The following is an 18860-nucleotide window of genomic DNA, read 5'->3' as shown; positions in this document are numbered from 1 at the left end:
TAGACAATAATAATTTTAAAACATCAAATTCTGCCGAGTAAAGTAGACTTAAAAACCTTAAATAAAAAAAAAAAAATTATTAATAAAAAAAAACTATTTAAATATATAAAAACAAAAATTAAAATAGGGAAAAAGAAAAAAAATATTAAAATTAACAAACAAGGGTCTTTTTTCTTAAAATGTTTTTTTTCCACATTTTGTCTGCTTGTCCATCTTTCGCGTCTTTCCTGCATTTGTAAAAAATAATGTTCTTTTAGGTTTGTCTACTTAGCTTTTATTTATTTTTTAAAATTGATTTTCTTATATTCTAACGTTTAAGTGTGACTCCATTTAACTATAAGTCAACTTTCCAGGAAATAGCTTCCTTGACGCTACTGATTGGCTAAAACAAACCCTACAGTTATGCAGCAGAGCGCCACCTGTTGCCATGGCATGCACTTGACAGCCTGGCGGCGTGTGTGTGCATGTGAGTTTCTGAGTGACGGCTGGATTTCCTAAGAGTCGAAGTAGTGACGATGGTCTTTTCATCCCGGCACTGATGGCTTTGTGCGTACCTTGTAGTCCTTGATGCCGTTGTAAATACTGGCGGGGAGGCTCTTGTTCTCCCCGCAGCTCCGTGCCTCTGTGACGATCTCAATGACCTGCTCCAGGGCGCAGCGCATCCTCTGGAAGACGGCGTCTTTGTTGATCCTCGCTGACTCGCAGTCCGGGTGCCGCAGGCAAGTCTGCAGGTGAAACAAACAAAAACAGACATTTCCTGCTTTTAGTCCACAAATAAATCAAAGCTGATTGCAGCATGCGGTGTTTGATTTATTTAAGCTTTGTTTTACCTTGGAGGCTGTGAGAAGCATCATGGTGCATTTCTCCAACACGGCCCGAGCTGCTGCCATCCTGGCTTTTTTCTTCTCGTCCTTCAGGTCCTACAACACACACACACACACACACACACCAGATGGTCAAAAAGTGGCTTTCCTCCAATTTCTTGCAACTCTTAGGGATGTCCAAAGGCAGCATGTGAAATGTCTTTCATGCTCAAATGAAGGGACACTAAAGAGGGATGTCCAGAAATAGCAGTCACTCTTCTAAACAACACTTTTCATAAAAAATAGAACACTACAGTGTGGAAAATATGCTCCCTTCAAAAAAAAAAAAAAAAAAAAAAAAAAAAAAAAAAGCAGAGGGATTCAAACTTGTCTCACAAAGACGCTGTCATTATCCGTCATTGGCTGCAAAAGATAAAGGCTGAAGCTTCTCTAAAGAGGCTGAGATGATGCTTGTGCGTGTGCGTGTGCGTGTGTGTGTGTGTGTGTGTGTGTGTGTGTGTGTGTGTGTGCTATGAATGCAGACTGCAACACAACAAAAGATAAAGAGTTCAGAGTGTCTAATGAGAGGAGAGAGGACCATTAGTGAAGTACAGAGTGCATTAAAGTACAAATCCAGGTATAGTTCTAAAGGAGGGGCGATCCATGCTCAACCCCCACCTTTCATTTGCAATAATGGCAACTGGCAAAATACTTCAGCTGTATTTTAACCAGAGGTGCTCACACTTTTTCAGCCTGCGAGCTACTTTTACAGTGTCCCAAAGATCTACCTCCTGCTTTAAATATAGAAAATATATTTACTATATTTAATGTATAAATATGAGTATTTATGTACATTGTACATGCATATCAGGGGTGCATGCACTTTTTCATTTTGACTTTTTCAAGTCAAAATGATCTACCTCTTACTATGAAGCATATAACATACTGTATATACAGTATAAAATCTAACCGGTATACTTTGAAAGTAATACACTAAATACTAACGATTGGTATACTGCTCAAAAAAACTAAAGGGAACACATAAACAACACAATGTAAGTCCAGGTCACGCACACTTCTGTGAAATCAACGCAGGAAGCAACACAGATTGACAACCAATTTTATATGCTGTTGTGCAAACGGAATAGACCACAGGTGGACGGCAATGAAATAAATAAATAAATAAATAAAATAATGAATAACTACATTGTTGTGTGATTTTGTTGTCATCACATTCAACTATGTAATGAACAAAGTATTTAAGAACAATATTTCATTCATTCAGATCTCGATGTTATTTTAGTGTTCTCTTTATTTTTTTGAGCAGCATATTTCACATTCACAGTTTCAAAGTTTACAGGTAATCAGACTGGTTGATATCATTCAAAAATTCAGTACGGCAATAAAGATAATAACACCTAATTCCTCAGTAGTTGTGTACATAACCTGAGTACCGCTAATATGGCCGTCAAAATAGCTACGTAGCGTTCATTAGGACACACACTTCATGTATTGCATCCAGTTAGCATTTGCTATCTAACATTACTCACATGCAAGAAATGAAAATGATGATGCAACATATTAAAAAATGTCTCAGCAATGGGCACATTTTCCAATTCATCATGAAATAATAGTTTAAGAATCCGAAGTGTAAAAAACATGCATTTCTATAGTGGAGTTCATGCGAAGCAAAGCCATCAAACAGTTGACTTTTTTCTACTTAAGCTGCTACCAGTCAACTTTTGTTATACATACAAGCATCTTCCCGCTGATTTAGTTTATCCCTAATCTGAATAATAAAGATGAAAGTTGCATCTTCGTGTGCAGCTTGACACCTCAGTTCAACAATTCATGTTAGCCGCGGGGGAGCAACAGCAAAACGGAAGGAGAGCTTCATGTCAGCTGACTGATGACAAAAGTAACGTTTATGCGATCGACCCAAACTATTTTGGCGATTGGCCAGTACCTCTAGAGCGACGTAATGTGTACCCCTGACTTTAGCCATCTGTGAAAGGATGAATCATTTGTTTTTTTAGATAGATAGATAGATAGATAGATAGATAGATACCAAGGCAAGACATGTGAGACAAGAAAAATAAGAAATACAGTAGAATAAGAATAAATAAACAAATAAATAAATAAACAGATCCATTTTTCATATAGAAATGCATGCATGTCGATGTTGACTTCAAGGGATAGTGCAGATTCTTTGACATGAAGTTGTATGACGTCCCCGTCAGCGTTGTAGTTCACTAACAGCGACCTTGTTGCTGGGGAGTTCAGTATGGGTTCAAGAGATGAATACATTTGCATCACGAAAATGCCTTCTCAGACCTCACAGAACGCTCTGCGTTGTATTTGTCTCCCGCCGTATCCCTGCGCACTGTTGCCTGTGCATTCTTGTGTATGCGACGAAGACGCTCGCATCTACTTCCGCGACGGAGCGCCGCGGCCATCTTGTTTACGGATGTGTTCCACAGCGGAAGAAGATGCGAACGTCGTCGTCACATTCACATGAACGCACAAACGACAGTGCGCAGGGATATGGCGGGAGACACATTTTTGTGATGCAAATGTATTCATCTTTTCAACGCATATTATTTTGACAAGCAAAATTCTTCACCTAATTGTCCCCAGCAGCGAAGCGGAACTACGTTGTTCATCACAGAAATCTGACCAGAACTGGATTTAGGAAACCAAGTGGGGGGTAAGTCGCTGTTAATTAACTACGGTGCTGATAGGGATGTCATCCAACTTCATGTCAAAAATCTGAGCTATCACTTTAAGCGGGCACTTTGTAATACAAAAAAAAAAGAACACGGTGGACCGGGACAGTTGTGGGTTGGTTTACATGCAGTAGATGCGTTGTCGACATAAACATAAAGCATGTTTGATGGTGTATTGTATCCTATGTATTATTCCATACAGTACAGTATATTTCAGTCATTCTTAAAAAGTCTGTCCAGTCCAATTACAAGCTGGTTTTTCCAGTGTTTTGAAGAATGATTTAAGTATTTATTTATTTGTATTTTATCTTCTTTTTATTTATTAAGTAAAAGTATTTTATTAATTCAATTTTTTATTAATTCTATATTATTTTATCTGATGTACCAGGCCTGATTTTAAGTATTTATTTATTTCTTAAAACATTTCATTTATTTTTTTTATATTTCTTAAGCATTAATTTCATTTAATTATATATTTTATTTTATTTTTATTTATTTGATTTGATTTACCATCAGAAACTTACATGGACGTAAAACAGCGACAACGTTGTATCTGATGTTGATGTATCGATACGGTATCGTGAGCTACACATACATGTATATACACATACAAATGTGTATATACATGTATGTGTACACATACATGTATATACACATACAAATGTGTATATACATGTATGTGTATATACATGTATGTGTACACATACTGTACAGTACATGCCAGGCCACTAGCTGTCAACGTCAAGTAACAGAGTCCACATTGATTGTTTTCACCCATTTTGGCCATTTTAGTATGAAGCTGTGTGTCCAAAGTACGGCCATTTATGGGCCCCTAAAAGTAAAATAAATTGATTACTAATAAGATCTATTATTAGATACAGTGTTCCTTCGCTACAACGCGTTTCACCTTTTACGGATTCGCTGTTTCACGTTTTTTTTAAAGTGCAGTTTTGCATATTTTTTTTCACAGTGTTTGAAATGGCATTGTGTCCTCCGTCCTTGTGGTCAATTAGAGTGATCTATCGGTGCTCTGTTGTATTGTCTGTTATTGTATTTACTACTGCTACCAGTAGAGGGTGTTGTATACTCATGTAGAGGACTTCTCAGTGTGTGTTTAGGAACCCACAGTAGACAACAGGTGGCTAAATATAGAGCCACAACAGTCCTTATTGGCTAAGGGAGAACCCGCCTATTGTGTTCTGCGTCCTGATTGGCTGTAGACCATTGTCAATCAATCTCAATCTCAAACAATACAAGAAGCAGCAGCAGCTAACCGGCTAAATGAATCTTCGGCTGGATCTTCACCTACACTGGATTGGTATTAGCATCTTTCATGTATAATGTATAAAAAGTGGCCCCCGGTTCCTTCAGTTTTTCTATCCTGTATGCGGCCCTGTCTGGAAACAGTTTGGACACCCCTGGTGTAAAAAAAAAAAAAAAAGAACATTGCATCGCCACACAAAACTCATGTCAGCATTGGCCAAGGTAACTCAGGCCACACCACAAGCACACCGAGAACGCTTTACCCCAAGCAGATGCTTTGGACACCCCCCCCGCACCTCGGCATGCTACTCACGTTCTGTCTGTCTCCGGTGAGGTGAGCAAACTCCACCATCTCGTTGCCAAACTGGCTGAAAATCTGCACAAATTCTTGGAAGGTGCTGACGCGCTCAAGATGGTCCAGGGTCACCAGGACCTGCATAGAGAGGATGGAGCGTGGTTGTTGTTGGGCATGGGGGGCTGCTTGACATACAAATAATAGCACACCTGTGTGTGTGTTTGTGTGAGGTGTCAACTCAATGTTGAAGGATTTTCCAGATTAGGAAGCCCCCAATGCTGCTGTTGCCTAGCAACCGTCCACTCTCGCCCCATCCAGCTATTCTGTATTAAATACTATAAGGAAAAAAAACTGCAAAAAAAAACCACCAAGGAAGGCGCAAGCCAGCATCGCCGCTAATTGCAGCCTCTTAACTAGGAGATAGTTAGTGATGCAAACTTTTAGGGGGGGTTAGTGCTGAATTGTTGAGTTTTTCCTACTTTTAAAAGGTCCAGTGTTGTAGTCTGTCTGCAACATTGACACTCCAGACCAACAGGGAGCAGCATATTATTCAATGATGCTATTATGCCATAGCTATTATGCAGGAAACCTCATTGGGAAGCAGATTTCTTTTGACTTTTTTGTACAACAGTAATAATAATAATAATAAAACAATAACAATAATTATTTTTATTATATATTTTATTATATAAATATATTCATATATATTAGAATCATTATATATATATATCAATATCTTAAGAATAATTATTGTATGATATAAAATGTTATGTATAAATCATAATTATAATATAATTATTAAAATATGTAATATTATATTTTATTTAATTAATATTACTATAATATATTATAATAATTATTGTATTATTTAATACATTTAAAATATTGTATTATGATTTCAAGAATATACAAATTTCATTATATATTTTAATAATTTAAATGCTAACACAAAAAATATATTGAAATGAAACAATAATATAGCGTAAATCCATACTAAAAGCTTCAATTGCTGCCTCTATTCAATTAACCACAGAGTTTCCTACAGCGGGTGCTTGGCCTACGAAAGCAAATAACCACCAAGTCAAAAACATGAAAAGCTGTGGCTGGATGTAGCTGTGGTTAGTGGTTAGCATCCAGCACCTCCACTTTCTCATGCACTCCAGCTCATTATTTAAAAAAACAAAAAAAAACTGGGGTGATCAAATCATCTCTCCAATTATAGCTAGCTTTCAATTAAAGCCCCATCCTCTCTGCGCTTTATGGAAATAATACAACTAGAGCATTTACAAATAACTGTTTTAAAAAAATGAAAAAAAAAAAGAAAAATCTCCAATATGACCTACAGGGCCTTGAGCCAGTGTCCTGTCCTTATATTCCCCAAAATAAAACCTGCAAAGGAAGCATCTCTTAGGTGCTGTGTTGTTTTTTTCGTGCGTGAAGCTGCACAGTCAGAGAGCGCGCTCGCTAACACAGCAGCTTTTCTGCACACGCCACACAACACAAAGAGAAAGAGGAGGTCGGAGGAAGGATGTAATTGCGTTTGCTGCTAATGGAGGACAGATGGACGTCCACTGTCGGGCCAAAACGAGGCTTCCCGGTCGTGATTAATCTGCGTCCCCATCGCACTGTCTGTCTTCCTGAATTGTCTTTTTGCGAGCTTATCTTGTCATGGATGGGAAAGCCGCAGGTCACCTTTGTTTCATATAAATCAGTTTGATTTTTGTTTTTTCGAGCAACTTACAGCTCTAAACTTGATATTGAAACAAATATATGCACAATTGAAATGATGTTTTACTTTATGAGGCAATGAGCATGAAGAAAATCATGTTTTGTAATCACAGAGACGTTTTAGAGGTCAAACAGTATCATTTGTTATGTGTAAGTACATACAGGGTGCATGCCTGGCTTATGAATATCAAATTAAATAAACAACTCAATAAATACATTTAAATAAATTCCCATAAAATACTATCAACCTCTACATTTTTGTAGTATTTTTATGTATTTTTTAAAAGTATGTTTTAAAGATGTTTAGGGGTCAAAATGTATAATTTGCAATAAGTAAGTAAATAAAGTGTAAAAGCCTGGCTCAGTTAACATCAAGTAAAAGAGCAGAAAAATAAACAAGTCAAATATAAATAAATTCCCCCAAAAATTTTTTTGCATTTAAAATAAATATATATTTATGACGTTTTGGGGGTCAAAATGTATCATTTGTTTTGTGTAAGTAAATAAAGGTTGCACGCCTGTCTCGGTTAATATAAAATAAAAGAATAGAAAAATAAACAACTCGATAAATAAATTTAAATAAATTTAAATAAATTTCCAAAAAATACTAAAAAACCTGTAAATTTTTGTAGTATTTTAAATTTAATTTTTTCAAAATGTATCTTTCATGCAAACTGGTGCTAAGGCATTGTATTTTCTAAGATAAGCACACACAAAATAAACTAATATCGGCCAAAGATAATATGTACGTAAGTTTGTATTTTTATTCCAAGTTGATACATTGAATCAACGTAATAAGTGTGGCATCATTTGACACAAAAAAGTAAGTCAAGGCAATATGTTGTGTTTTTTTGGTTGGTTTTTTTTGTCCGAGTTGATTAGTGTGTTTGTGGCTTCACCTTGTTGCGCGACGTGACGATCTGCTTGATGACAATGCGGTCGGCCAGCACCAGAACTTTGGTGACCGACGACAGGAGCAGGCGGGCGGCCTTCACCATTCCCGTGCGGTCGCTGAACACCGTGATGCGGGCGTCTGTCGGTGTGGGGGCGGCCGCGGCCGGTCCTACGTCCGTCAGCTGGGCAATGGCGTCCCCTGCGCAGACAGAGGTGGGCCACAAAGGTTGACATGCTGGTTAAATAAATTCCCACATAAATATTACAAACGTCTACATTTTTTTAAATTTTAATTAATTTTAATAAAAAATGTATGTCTTAAAAAAAATATATTTTTAAATATGTTTGTTAAAATATGTAAAAAATATCTCATTTTTGTAGTATTTTTATGTGTTTTTTGAAAATATATTTTTAAGACGTTTTAGGGGTCAAAAGGTATCATTTTGTCATGCGTCAATAAATAAAGCTTAAACGACAGGTGGGGTTAATAAAAAAAGTTACAGAACTGAAAAATAACTCAATTAATAAATTTAAATAAATTCCCCCCAAAATACTAAAAGCCTCTACATTTTTGTAGTATTTTTATGTAGCTTTGAAAAATTTAAAAAAAACAAACATTGTGGGGTCAAAATGTATCCTCAAGAGACAGGGTACTGGTGGGCAGCCAATGGCAGGGCACATATAGACAAACAAGCATTCACACTCACATTCATACCTATGGACAATTTAGAGTCTCCAATTAACCTCACCTGCATGTTTTTGGAATGTGACATGTTCTCCCCACGCACGCACGGGGAGAACATGCAAACTCCCCACAGAGATGCCCAATGGAGATTCCAGGTCCAGAACCCAGGTCTTCACAATCTCCTGACTGGGTGGCCAACATGCTAACCACTAGACCGCCGTGCGGCCTTATATCAACAACTTAACATATTTAAATAAATTCCCCCCAAATACTATTCCCTGCTCTACACTTCCTGCAGCTGTCCCAACACTTATGTTCATATCGTTAACGTCGTCATTTGTGCTAAAGTGCGTGTTTTTCCTTCCTTGGTCAGGCCAAGCGAGGACGGCATCGAGCACTCTTGAGAGCAGGCGGGGGGAAACAATATCACACGGCATGCGACACAATTTCCACTCAACAGCGTGATAATGGGTTTATTGAGGGAGGGGTGGTTTGTGTAGCAAAGCGTTTAATCCTGGCAAAGCGCTGATTTGTAAAGACAGCTAACACAGAGAAAGGAGGTGGGAAGTCACGTACTGGAGACGTGTGACTCATTCTCTCAAGGAGGGGGCGCACCACACTTCCCGGATAAAAACACATACAAGTTCATATTTTTCACTTTTAACGCCACAGAAGTACTGACTGACGTCTGCCCAATACTTTTAGTCTAATCAGGCGGGCGACATTCCGGAATGAAATCAAAGGCAGGCCTGGGAGCGCCGCTTTAATGAGACGCCACCCGTCATCATAGCGGCTGCAGATCCAAGCAGGCACGTCTGAGAGGACGACCTGTCACCACTTGCGTCCGCCTTAAATGAAAACATTCCTTGCTCTTGGTTGGCGTGTACCTGAAGCTTCTCCTGTTGACTTTGTAAAACAGCAGGCTTCGCTACACACCTTAAAAGGGGGACAGCATACAGTGCAAAGTAAACATCCCCTACCCGCCCTCCGGGCCTCGAAGCAGGCTTGTCCCATCTCATCCTTCAGCTCTTGGTTCTCGGCGGCGATGGCCTCCCCGACGGCGACGAAGCGTCCGACAGCCACGCTGACCGCCTGTCCCACGCGGTGGACAGCCGCTAGGGTGCGCTCTGACTTTTTGGGCCGCTCCTTGTGGTTGATGAGCGTGGTGATCTTCGGGAAGGACAGAAGAAGACAAAGAATTAAACAGGTTCAGGGGGTCCCACAGTCGTCTTATCTATTATGTATGCCTGCAGCCAATTATCTTCGATTAATTATTGATCACTTCCACTCCTGCCTGCTGTCATGTGTAATTATTTAGTGCAGAAAGCAGCAGGTGATGATATTTTCATCCTCCGCACAGTTACAGCTGCTATCCTTTGCATATGCATCTTACATGCACTTCTGCCAATCACAGCATTGATCCCGCCCACCAACTCTGACCAAAACAAGATAACAACCCCCTAAGAGCTCATGTGGAGTCTTTTTTTTTCACACTTCCAAGAGTTATGAGCGCTTCCCTCCAACCTTTTGTTCACCGCTGACTCATGCGCACAGAGCGAGACGGTCCTGACGCTGGCTGTCAGGACACGGTGCAGGCGAGCGGCGGGAATACTAGCACGCTGACACACTATTCACGTCACGACTCGCTGTTAGCACCTTAGCGTTGCACAACAGACCTCCTTCCCTCGCGCGCGCTCTAACGACTCACACGCACACGCTCACTGGCCACTTCATTAGGTACACCCGCACCATCCAAATATGTTCTTTCAGTGCGGTACGTCATGTCAGAGCAAGGGCGTCCAAAGTGTAGCCCGCGGCACATTGTAACCTTTCATAAAAGAAAAGACAAGAAAAAAACAAAAATCAGCAGTAATTTTACAAGAATAAAGTCAAAATATTAAGAGGAAAAAATTGTCATGTAACAAAAAAAAAAGTTTTTATTGTATAAGAATAATGTGGGAATATTATGAGAAAAAACGTCATTTTAGTAGCATAAAGTTGAAAGGAAAAAATACTTTTTAAAATTCACACTATTACGACACGCAAACAAAACAACAAAGAACATTTTTTAAAATTATCATAAGAATATAAGTACAAGTAGGACAATAATAATAATAATAATAAAAATGAATAATATACAAGAAAAATGTCAACATATTATGGGAATAAAGTCATGGCTAGCAGATTTACAAGAAGAAAGTTGAAATAGGTGGGAAAAAAACAAATGCGGTGCATTCTAAATGTAAAAAATAATTCAAAAAGAAAAGTAAAATAAATATGGAAAAATCAGCAATAATTTTATAAGAATAAAGTCAAAATACTTGACAAAAAAATCTGCAATTTTACGAAAATAAACTTGTAATATTATGACAAAAAATAATGTCACTTTAGTAGCATAGAGTTGTATTACGAAGAAAAGAAAATAAAGTTGTAGTTTTTGGAAAATTAGGTTGGACAAAAAGCTAATATTACAAGAAGTAGATTTGTTTATTGCAATATTTGGAAAATGTTGAAAAAAGCAAACATGCGAAAAAAGACCCTCTATGGCAAAGCTGAGATGCATTGAAATATACTGTATGTAACTTGTTAGCACATCTGCATGTGCTGCTACAAAATATCAACGTGGCAAAGTTGCATCCTTTCATTTTTTACTATGTGGCTCTCACTGGGAAAAAGTTTGGACACCCCTTTCCTGTTCGCTGAAGAAAAACAACACAATCAAAAACTTCCATCTCCCACATCTGTCGCTGACTGACGGACAGCTGACGGCGCTTTATTTTAAGTTGTGTAGCGAAGCCTGAGAAAGGAAGTGTTTCCTTCATGGGGTCATGAAAGGCGGCAACTTCGAAAGCGAGCTTTGAGCGCCTCTTCTGTGAAAAGTGAAGCAAACAAGTGAGGGAGAGGATAGATTTTTCTCATAAACACACTCTCGGGACGAATTTTACTGCTCGAACATCACTTTTGCACAATAGGGAGCCTTTAACGTAACACAATGTTTATTATTGTGGCTGTACTATGCTGCACACGCACGCCGGATAGGAAAGGTTTTCAGAATAAGAAATATTTCCACTGCAGTCCACTCATTTAAAAGTTTATCCTCTCAGCAGACTTTTGGTGTGTTTCTCGGTGAAGCGGGTGCGCTAGTGCACAGCAGGAATGCCAATGAGCGCATCCCGCAAAGAAGCCTCCAGCCCAAAAACCTCCAGAACACACCATCATGTCAAAACACAATCTGTGCAGCTTTCCTATTAACAATGCACAGCCTGTCGAGCACATTTTGCATCCCCGGCCAATCCCTCAAATCCTGTCTCATTGTGGTTAGTAATTAGCATTTCAATGACGCCGCTTGGAAGTCAACAAAAATCCACCAAAAATTGCACACTAACATGCAATCAAATTTCTAAATGATCACATTTTTTTATTCTACATTTCGAGCTGCATCACAAGCAGACAGCAAACAGCGAGCTTCGCGTCCAGGGCGAATTGGCTCCACTGCCCTGGTTCCACCCAAAATTGTCCCAGAGAATCCACAATCTCAATTTTAGTCAACAAAAGTCGTGATTTAAATTTTTTTCCAGAATCATACCTATTTAATTTGAAAATAAGGAGAGAAAAAACATCCGGAAAATAAGGAAAAATTAGGGAAAATAAGGGAAATGAAATAAAATTAAATTCCCCATTAATTAAATTGTGGAATCTAACACTAAATCAGTAATCGTTACATGCACAAGCTATTTATTTCAAGATAATTTTACCGTATTTTCCGGACTATGAATCGCTCCAGATTATAAACCACACCAGCCAAAAATGCACAACAAAGAAGAAGAAAACATATATAAGTCGCACGAGACAATAAGTCACATTTTTGGGGGGGAAATATGAAAGAAAAAAATCTTAAATAAGTAATCATTTAATTGTAATTATTGATTTCACATCCAAGATATTTATTTCATAATGTATTTATATATTTCATGGCAGGTTGATTTTTTTTTAAATTCTACTTATGTGACTTTCATATTTATTAATGAATATATTATATATTCTATGTATTATATATTCTATTTATTATTATATACACTCTATATTATATGTATCATTAATGTTTTTTACATATATTGTATTATTATATATATATTTAATAGCACTTTTTATTTATTTAACAGAATTTTGAATTATTTAATATATTTTTATCATGAACACAACAGCCACCCCATATTTCGCCACTCGACCCGACTGCCTACTGTGTTGTTATTTTACCGGAGTGCTTTTATTTTGAAGGCCTGATGTGTTACACCCGATGTTGCCCGGGTGTTGCTGAGCAGACTGGTAGCTGTGCTGCTCCGGCAGCAGCAATGAGGATTTTTTTTCTCTGTGAAAGTGAAAACAGGAGATAAATATGGGAGGGTGCAGGGAAAGAAGGGTAAAATACGGGAGTTTTCTGGGTAAAACGGGAGGGTTGACAAGTGTGAGGTATGTAGCCCAAGTCAGCATGATGCACAACTCCAGGCCACAGTGAGTGACTATAAATCAAACGGGAACAAAAGCTGGAAACATTTACTGTACCTGCCGCCTCCCACGGATACCGACAGGAGTATGACTGGAAGGCGACGCTGGGAGAACACGGAAGCTCCGTTGAGGGCTCTCCTCGCTCAAAGTCATGTGATCACAGCCACAAATCAAGAATGATGGAACAAGCGTCTTTGTGCACCACATCGCCACAGGCTGGGAATGCACTCGCAGGCAATGTGAGAGCTCACAAAAGGAGGCCACACAGCCGACATTAACGCGCATTACAACATTTTAGTGGCGCTAGTGACCTCTGTTAGCACGGGGAATGGCACGCTGGACACACCCACCATTGTACGCAAGGACGGCATCAAGAGCAAAGGTTGTGTTTACGTGATACCAACCCCTAATTAGCTAAAAAAAAAAAAAAAAGGTGGATTAAAAGAAAGGAAATCATGACCTCACTGCTGCCCAAATTCCAAAGTTTAATAAACATAAAGCCAATTTCGAACAACTCAAGTATATTATGACATAAATTCTTTCATAATAATGTATTTATTTCATGAGCAATTTATATATTTCATGGCCTTTTAATAAAAATGTGAACTCCTTCCAATCTGAAATATGTAAATTCTATATGTAATGTATCTCTTTAATAAGCAATTTATATATTAAAATGTACAGTTATGTATTCAATTTCACATTAATTTCCTTCTGAGATATATTACATTATATGTATATTTATATTACAAAATATCAACTAATTAATTCAAATCTGAAATTATGTTCTAAATTTCCCAATAACGAATTTCACTTTGAAATATATTATTACATACATTATTTCAGAATGTATTTATTTAATGAGCAATTTACATATTTCATGACCTTTTGATACAAATATGAACTAATTCATTAAAATGTGAAATGATGTACTAAATTTCACAATAACATTTAATTCTGAAATATATTATTACATAAATTATTTAATAATGTATTTATTTAATGAGCAATTTATATATACTGTATCATGGCCTTTTAATAAAAATATGAAATAATTAATTAAAATGTAAAATTTCATACACAATTTCACAATAAGTAATTTAATTCTGAAATATATTGACATAAATTATTTAATAATAATGTATTTATTTAATAAGCAATTCATATATTTCATCACCTTTCATCATAACCTGAACTAATTAGTTAAAATGTGAAGTTACGTATTGAATTTCAAATTAATTAATTTGATTGTGAAATATATGAATTTCATATATTAAATATATTCAAATAAATTAAATGAATAATGTATTGATTCCATGAGCAATATACAGTGGTGTGTATATTGTGTTTGCCCCCTTCCTGATTTCTTATTCTTTTGCATGTTTGTCACACTTAAATGTTTCAGATCATCAAACAAATGTAAATATTAGTCAATGACAACACAACTGAACACAAAATGCAGTTTTTAAATGAAACTTTTTATTATTAAGGAAGAAAAAAAATCCAAACCTATACAGCCCTGTGTGGAAAAGTGATTAGCGACTTTTGGGAAAATACTCTGTGGTCTGACGAGACAAAAGTTTCATTACATCTGGCGTAAAAATAACGCCGCATTTCAGAAAAAAAAACCCATCAAACAGTAAAATATGGTGGTGGTAGTGTGATGGTCTGGGGCTGTTTTGCAGCTTCAGGACCTGGAAGACTTGCTGTGATAAATGGAAGCATGAATCCTACTGTCTACCAGAATGTCCGGCCATCTGTTGGTGACCTCAGGACAATGATCCTAAACACACCAGCAAGTCCACCTCTGAATGGCTGAAGACTTTGGAGTGGCCTCGTCAAAGTCCTGACCTGAATCCTATTGAGATGCTGTGGCATGACCTTAAAAAGGCGCTTCATGCTGGAAAAGCCTCCAATGTGGCTGAATGACAACAATTCTGCAAAGATGAGTGGGCCAAAATTCCTCCACAGCGCTGGAAGAGACTCATTGCAAGTTATCACACACGCTTGATTGCAGTTGTTGCTGCTAAGGGGGGACCAACCAGTTATTAGGTTGAGGGTTCACTTTTTCACACAGGGACACGTAGCGTTGGATTTTTTTCTCCCTTAATAATAAAAAGTTTCATTTGAAAACTGCATTTTGTGTTCAGCTGTGTTGTCATTGACTAATATTTACATTTGTTTGATCTGAAACATTTAAGTGTGACAAACATGCAAAAACAAAAGAAGAAATCAGGAAGGAGGCCAACACTTTTTCACACCACGGTATTTATTTCAGAGCCTTTTAATAAATACATTAATTAATTAATTAAAATGTTAAATTATGTATTACATTTCCCATTTAATCAACTGTGAAATATAATATTACAAATTTATTTAATAAGGTGTTTATTTCACCTTTATACATACAATTTATACATTTACATTTCCTTGTAATGAAAATATGAAAGAAAAAAATATTAAATCATTAGTCATTGAATCATAATTATTTATTTTACGGCCAAGATACAGTATTTATTTCATGATCAGTTTAGATATTTTACAGCAGGTTGTTGGTTTAAAATTTTTTATTATTATTTATTTATCATTCATAATTATTTAATTGCATTTTTAATTTATAGAATGGACTTGGAAAAGTTATTTTTATGCATGGATTTCACTGCGCCGCCCCAAGGTGGCCGAGTGGTACGCATGTTAGCAAGACAGTCAGGAGACCTGGAAGATCTGGGTTTGAGTCTCCGCTTGGGCATCTGTGTGGAGTTTGCATGTTCTCCCCGTGTGCATGTGTGGGTTTTCTCCAGGTTCTCCGGTTTCCTCCTACATTCCAAAAACATGCATGTTAGCTTCTTTGGAGACTCTAAATTGTCCATAGGTATGAATGTGAGTGTGAATGCTTGTTTGTCTGATTGTGCCCTGCAATAGGCTGGCCACCAGTCCAGGGTGTACCCCGCCTCTTGCCCGAAGTCAGCTGGGATAGGCTCCAGCATACCCCCGTGACCCTAATGAGGATAAGCGGCATAATTAATGGAGGGATGGATGGATTTCGCCGTGCCATTGAAAACTTATCTGACACTTTTGGAAAAACAAGGAAACTAAACATTTTGGACATTTTGCTGAATTCCTCGGGCAATACGGCACCGAATGTGAAAGTCAGAGGGCAGCAGGAGCGTTGGCAGAGGTCTTAGCTCCACTGAGGCGTTGTACAGTAGTTAGCTTCATAGCACCAGCAGCGTGAACGTACGCATGGTGGGAGTGCAACTCATTACTGAGCTTTTTGTGGTACTTTCCTTTTGTGTCCATGTGCTTCCGTGTCAAATAATTGGACGCAAGGATGGGGGAAGCGCATCACTTGAGCGCAAGATGAAACCATCTACAAAAGTTGGCCTTCCCTCGCATTTTGTCCTCGTTAATATTGAAAAAGTTTCATCCGCCAAGCATGGATCTACTCAGTCAGAGCTAATTGCCTGCGGGGATGATGACGACGAAGCTGCGGGGAGACCAGCACCCACAAGTACACTCGGGATGTCATTTTTTTCCAGTGGCGTACTTAAAAATAATAATTCAGCATTACTGATGCAGGAACAATGGTGGCCGGGGAGAGGAGGAACAGAACGAGGAAGAAATGATGAAAGCTGCTGTGAACGTGCTCTTTCGTTGTCCCAACTGGCACTGGATGGTCGCCCGCCAGGCAGCAAAAGCAAAGATGGGAAAAATAAGAAGAGGGGATGCAAGTCTGAACGATCGGCGTCACTTTCTTCAACATCTGTTTTCCGGAAGCCTTAGACCAGGGGTGTCCAAACTTTTTCCAGTGAGGGCCACATTGTGAAAAATGAAGGGATGCAAGATATACTTCGAAGTTTTAGTTCTAGATAGAACTGCATCTCAGCTTTGTCATATACTGTAGGTTAGTATCAACTTCACTCTTTGCAATTTTTTTCCCCATTTTTGTTGTTGTTTTTGTTAAGTTTTCCATATGTTTTAACTTTCCTCTTAAATAATCTTCCTAAATTTTATTTTCGGAATATTATTACTTTATTCCCTGAATATTTTGACATTATCCCCCCATTTTCCCAACCTATTTTTCCAAACATTACAACTTTACTTTTTGTTTGTTTCTCGTGATATTACGACTTACAAAATAAAACATACAAATAAAAAATAAAACTAAATTTAAAAAATGTTTACATTTATTTTAAGTCTATGCTACTAAAATGACATTATTTTTCCTCATATTACATCGTTATGCTCATAAAATTGTGAGCAATGTGTGCACACATGTACACGTGCGTACGCATGCATTAAAATTTCCTTACAATGCGTAACCTCCTGCACAGTACACTCCTCCACGCTCTCTCACTTCCTCCTTCCTGTCATGTGTGATTCTTCCATTGAAATAACCAAGCCGAGCTCTTATCAAATGCACTTCTGCCATCTTGTGCTGCTCTGAAGTGTTCATGCACTAGTGGAGAGTTGGATCATCACCTCTTTTTGCCTCTCGCACAAAAAAACGTAGACATAAATACGCCATTGGGATCAGGCATTCAGATTTATAAAATGTGTAACTACATCTTTGGTGTTGAATGAGTTAATAGTTTGACTTTATTCTCGTAAAATAACAGTTACTTTTCATTTCTGATTTTTTTTTCATTTCCAACTATTTCAACTTTCAATAATATTTTTGCATTATTTCCATAATATTATAACTTCTCCCCAATCTAATTTTCCAAAAAATTACATTAATTAGTTTTATCTATTTCTCAAAATATTTCAACTTTTTTAAAAGTCTTTTTTCTTTAATATTTCAACTCTATGCTACTAAAATGACATTATTTTTCCTCATAATATTACGTTATTCTTGCAACCTTTTTTTCCCGTTAGATTACGACTTCTTTGTGTTAAAATTTTGACTTTATTCTCAGAAAATTTCACCTGTTTTGTCCATTTCTGCTGTTGTTGTTCAATTTTCCATCTATTTCAACTTTCTTCTTGTAAATTTTCTTCTCATTATTATGACTTTATTCCCATATTTTGAATTCATTCTCATAACATTACAAATTTTAAAAACTGCTTTTTTCTTTCATATTTCACCTTTATGCTATTTTTATTATTTTTCCTCATAATATTACAATGTTATTCTCATAAAATTATGACTTTTCTTTTAATATTTTTGCTTTATTCTTGTGAAATTACTGCTGATTTTTGTTTCTGTTTTTTTTCTTGTTAAATAGAAATAGAAAAACAACCGCGGGCTGCAAATGGCTCCCGGGCCGCACTTTGGGCACACCTGCCTTAGATGCTGTTGGACAGGGGACACGCTGCTCGTTGAGAAGAGCAATTTGTGCTGTCATGTCAGACTCTCCACAAGTCTCTTCACTAGATTTGTCGCTAGCAACCATGATCCCTCCTGCTACATCTTCTTATCCTCTGACAGACCAGGGTACGGTATTATTACGCCGCATATTTGTTACTCCAGCACACCTCATACCATCCGTGCAGTCTGTGTTGTAACACCGTGCCCAAACCTCAACTCCTCTCAAGTCAATGTGCTCGTAAACCGTCTGGTATGATCGCCGCAAAAGAAAACTTGGCAGTCATGTGACGAGGCCTTGAAGGAGGCAGATGCTCGTAAAGACCACCGACTCCAATGAAAACAATTCAAGCACTCTGCATGCCTACACAAGGCGGATAATACCGCCTGATTGCGGCAGAGAGGCGGATGGCGGATGAGGGTGGGGGAGAGGGTGTTTTCAGGAAGCCACGAGCCAGTCGGGCGAGCTGACAGCAGCAGCCAAAGACCAAGCATCTTCGGGGTTTTCATCTACTTTAACTGCAAGATTTTGTAAGAAAGACAACTATAGGTCATCATTTATTCATTTCCACATGCTGACTCATTGAGAAGAGCAATGTATGCGTTCATGCTAGCCTCCAAAAGTGTCCACTAAGACCAGAGACGGTCGCTA

The 18860-nt window shown here is 37.7% G+C and overlaps 1 protein-coding gene across 2 annotated transcripts in view; it reads right to left on the bottom strand.

Annotated features, from left to right (window-relative positions):
• Positions 1 to 18860, bottom strand: part of ctnnal1 (catenin (cadherin-associated protein), alpha-like 1) — a 67643-nt gene that overhangs the window by 11137 nt on the left and 37646 nt on the right. For both annotated transcript variants that reach the window (XM_054762847.1, XM_054762845.1), the window contains exons 2-6: positions 9375 to 9564; positions 7715 to 7908; positions 5106 to 5225; positions 831 to 920; positions 555 to 725 (exon numbers count right to left, since the gene is read on the bottom strand). In XM_054762847.1, coding sequence (XP_054618822.1) covers positions 555 to 725; positions 831 to 920; positions 5106 to 5225; positions 7715 to 7908; positions 9375 to 9564 — 765 coding nt within the window. The remainder of the gene's footprint in view (positions 1 to 554; positions 726 to 830; positions 921 to 5105; positions 5226 to 7714; positions 7909 to 9374; positions 9565 to 18860) is intronic.

The sequence above is a fragment of the Dunckerocampus dactyliophorus genome, chromosome 20 (assembly GCF_027744805.1).
Source record: "Dunckerocampus dactyliophorus isolate RoL2022-P2 chromosome 20, RoL_Ddac_1.1, whole genome shotgun sequence".
Classification (NCBI taxonomy): domain Eukaryota; kingdom Metazoa; phylum Chordata; class Actinopteri; order Syngnathiformes; family Syngnathidae; genus Dunckerocampus; species Dunckerocampus dactyliophorus.
The sequence above is the reverse complement of the archived record's forward strand: the minus strand, read 5'-3'. Positions and strand labels throughout refer to the sequence as shown.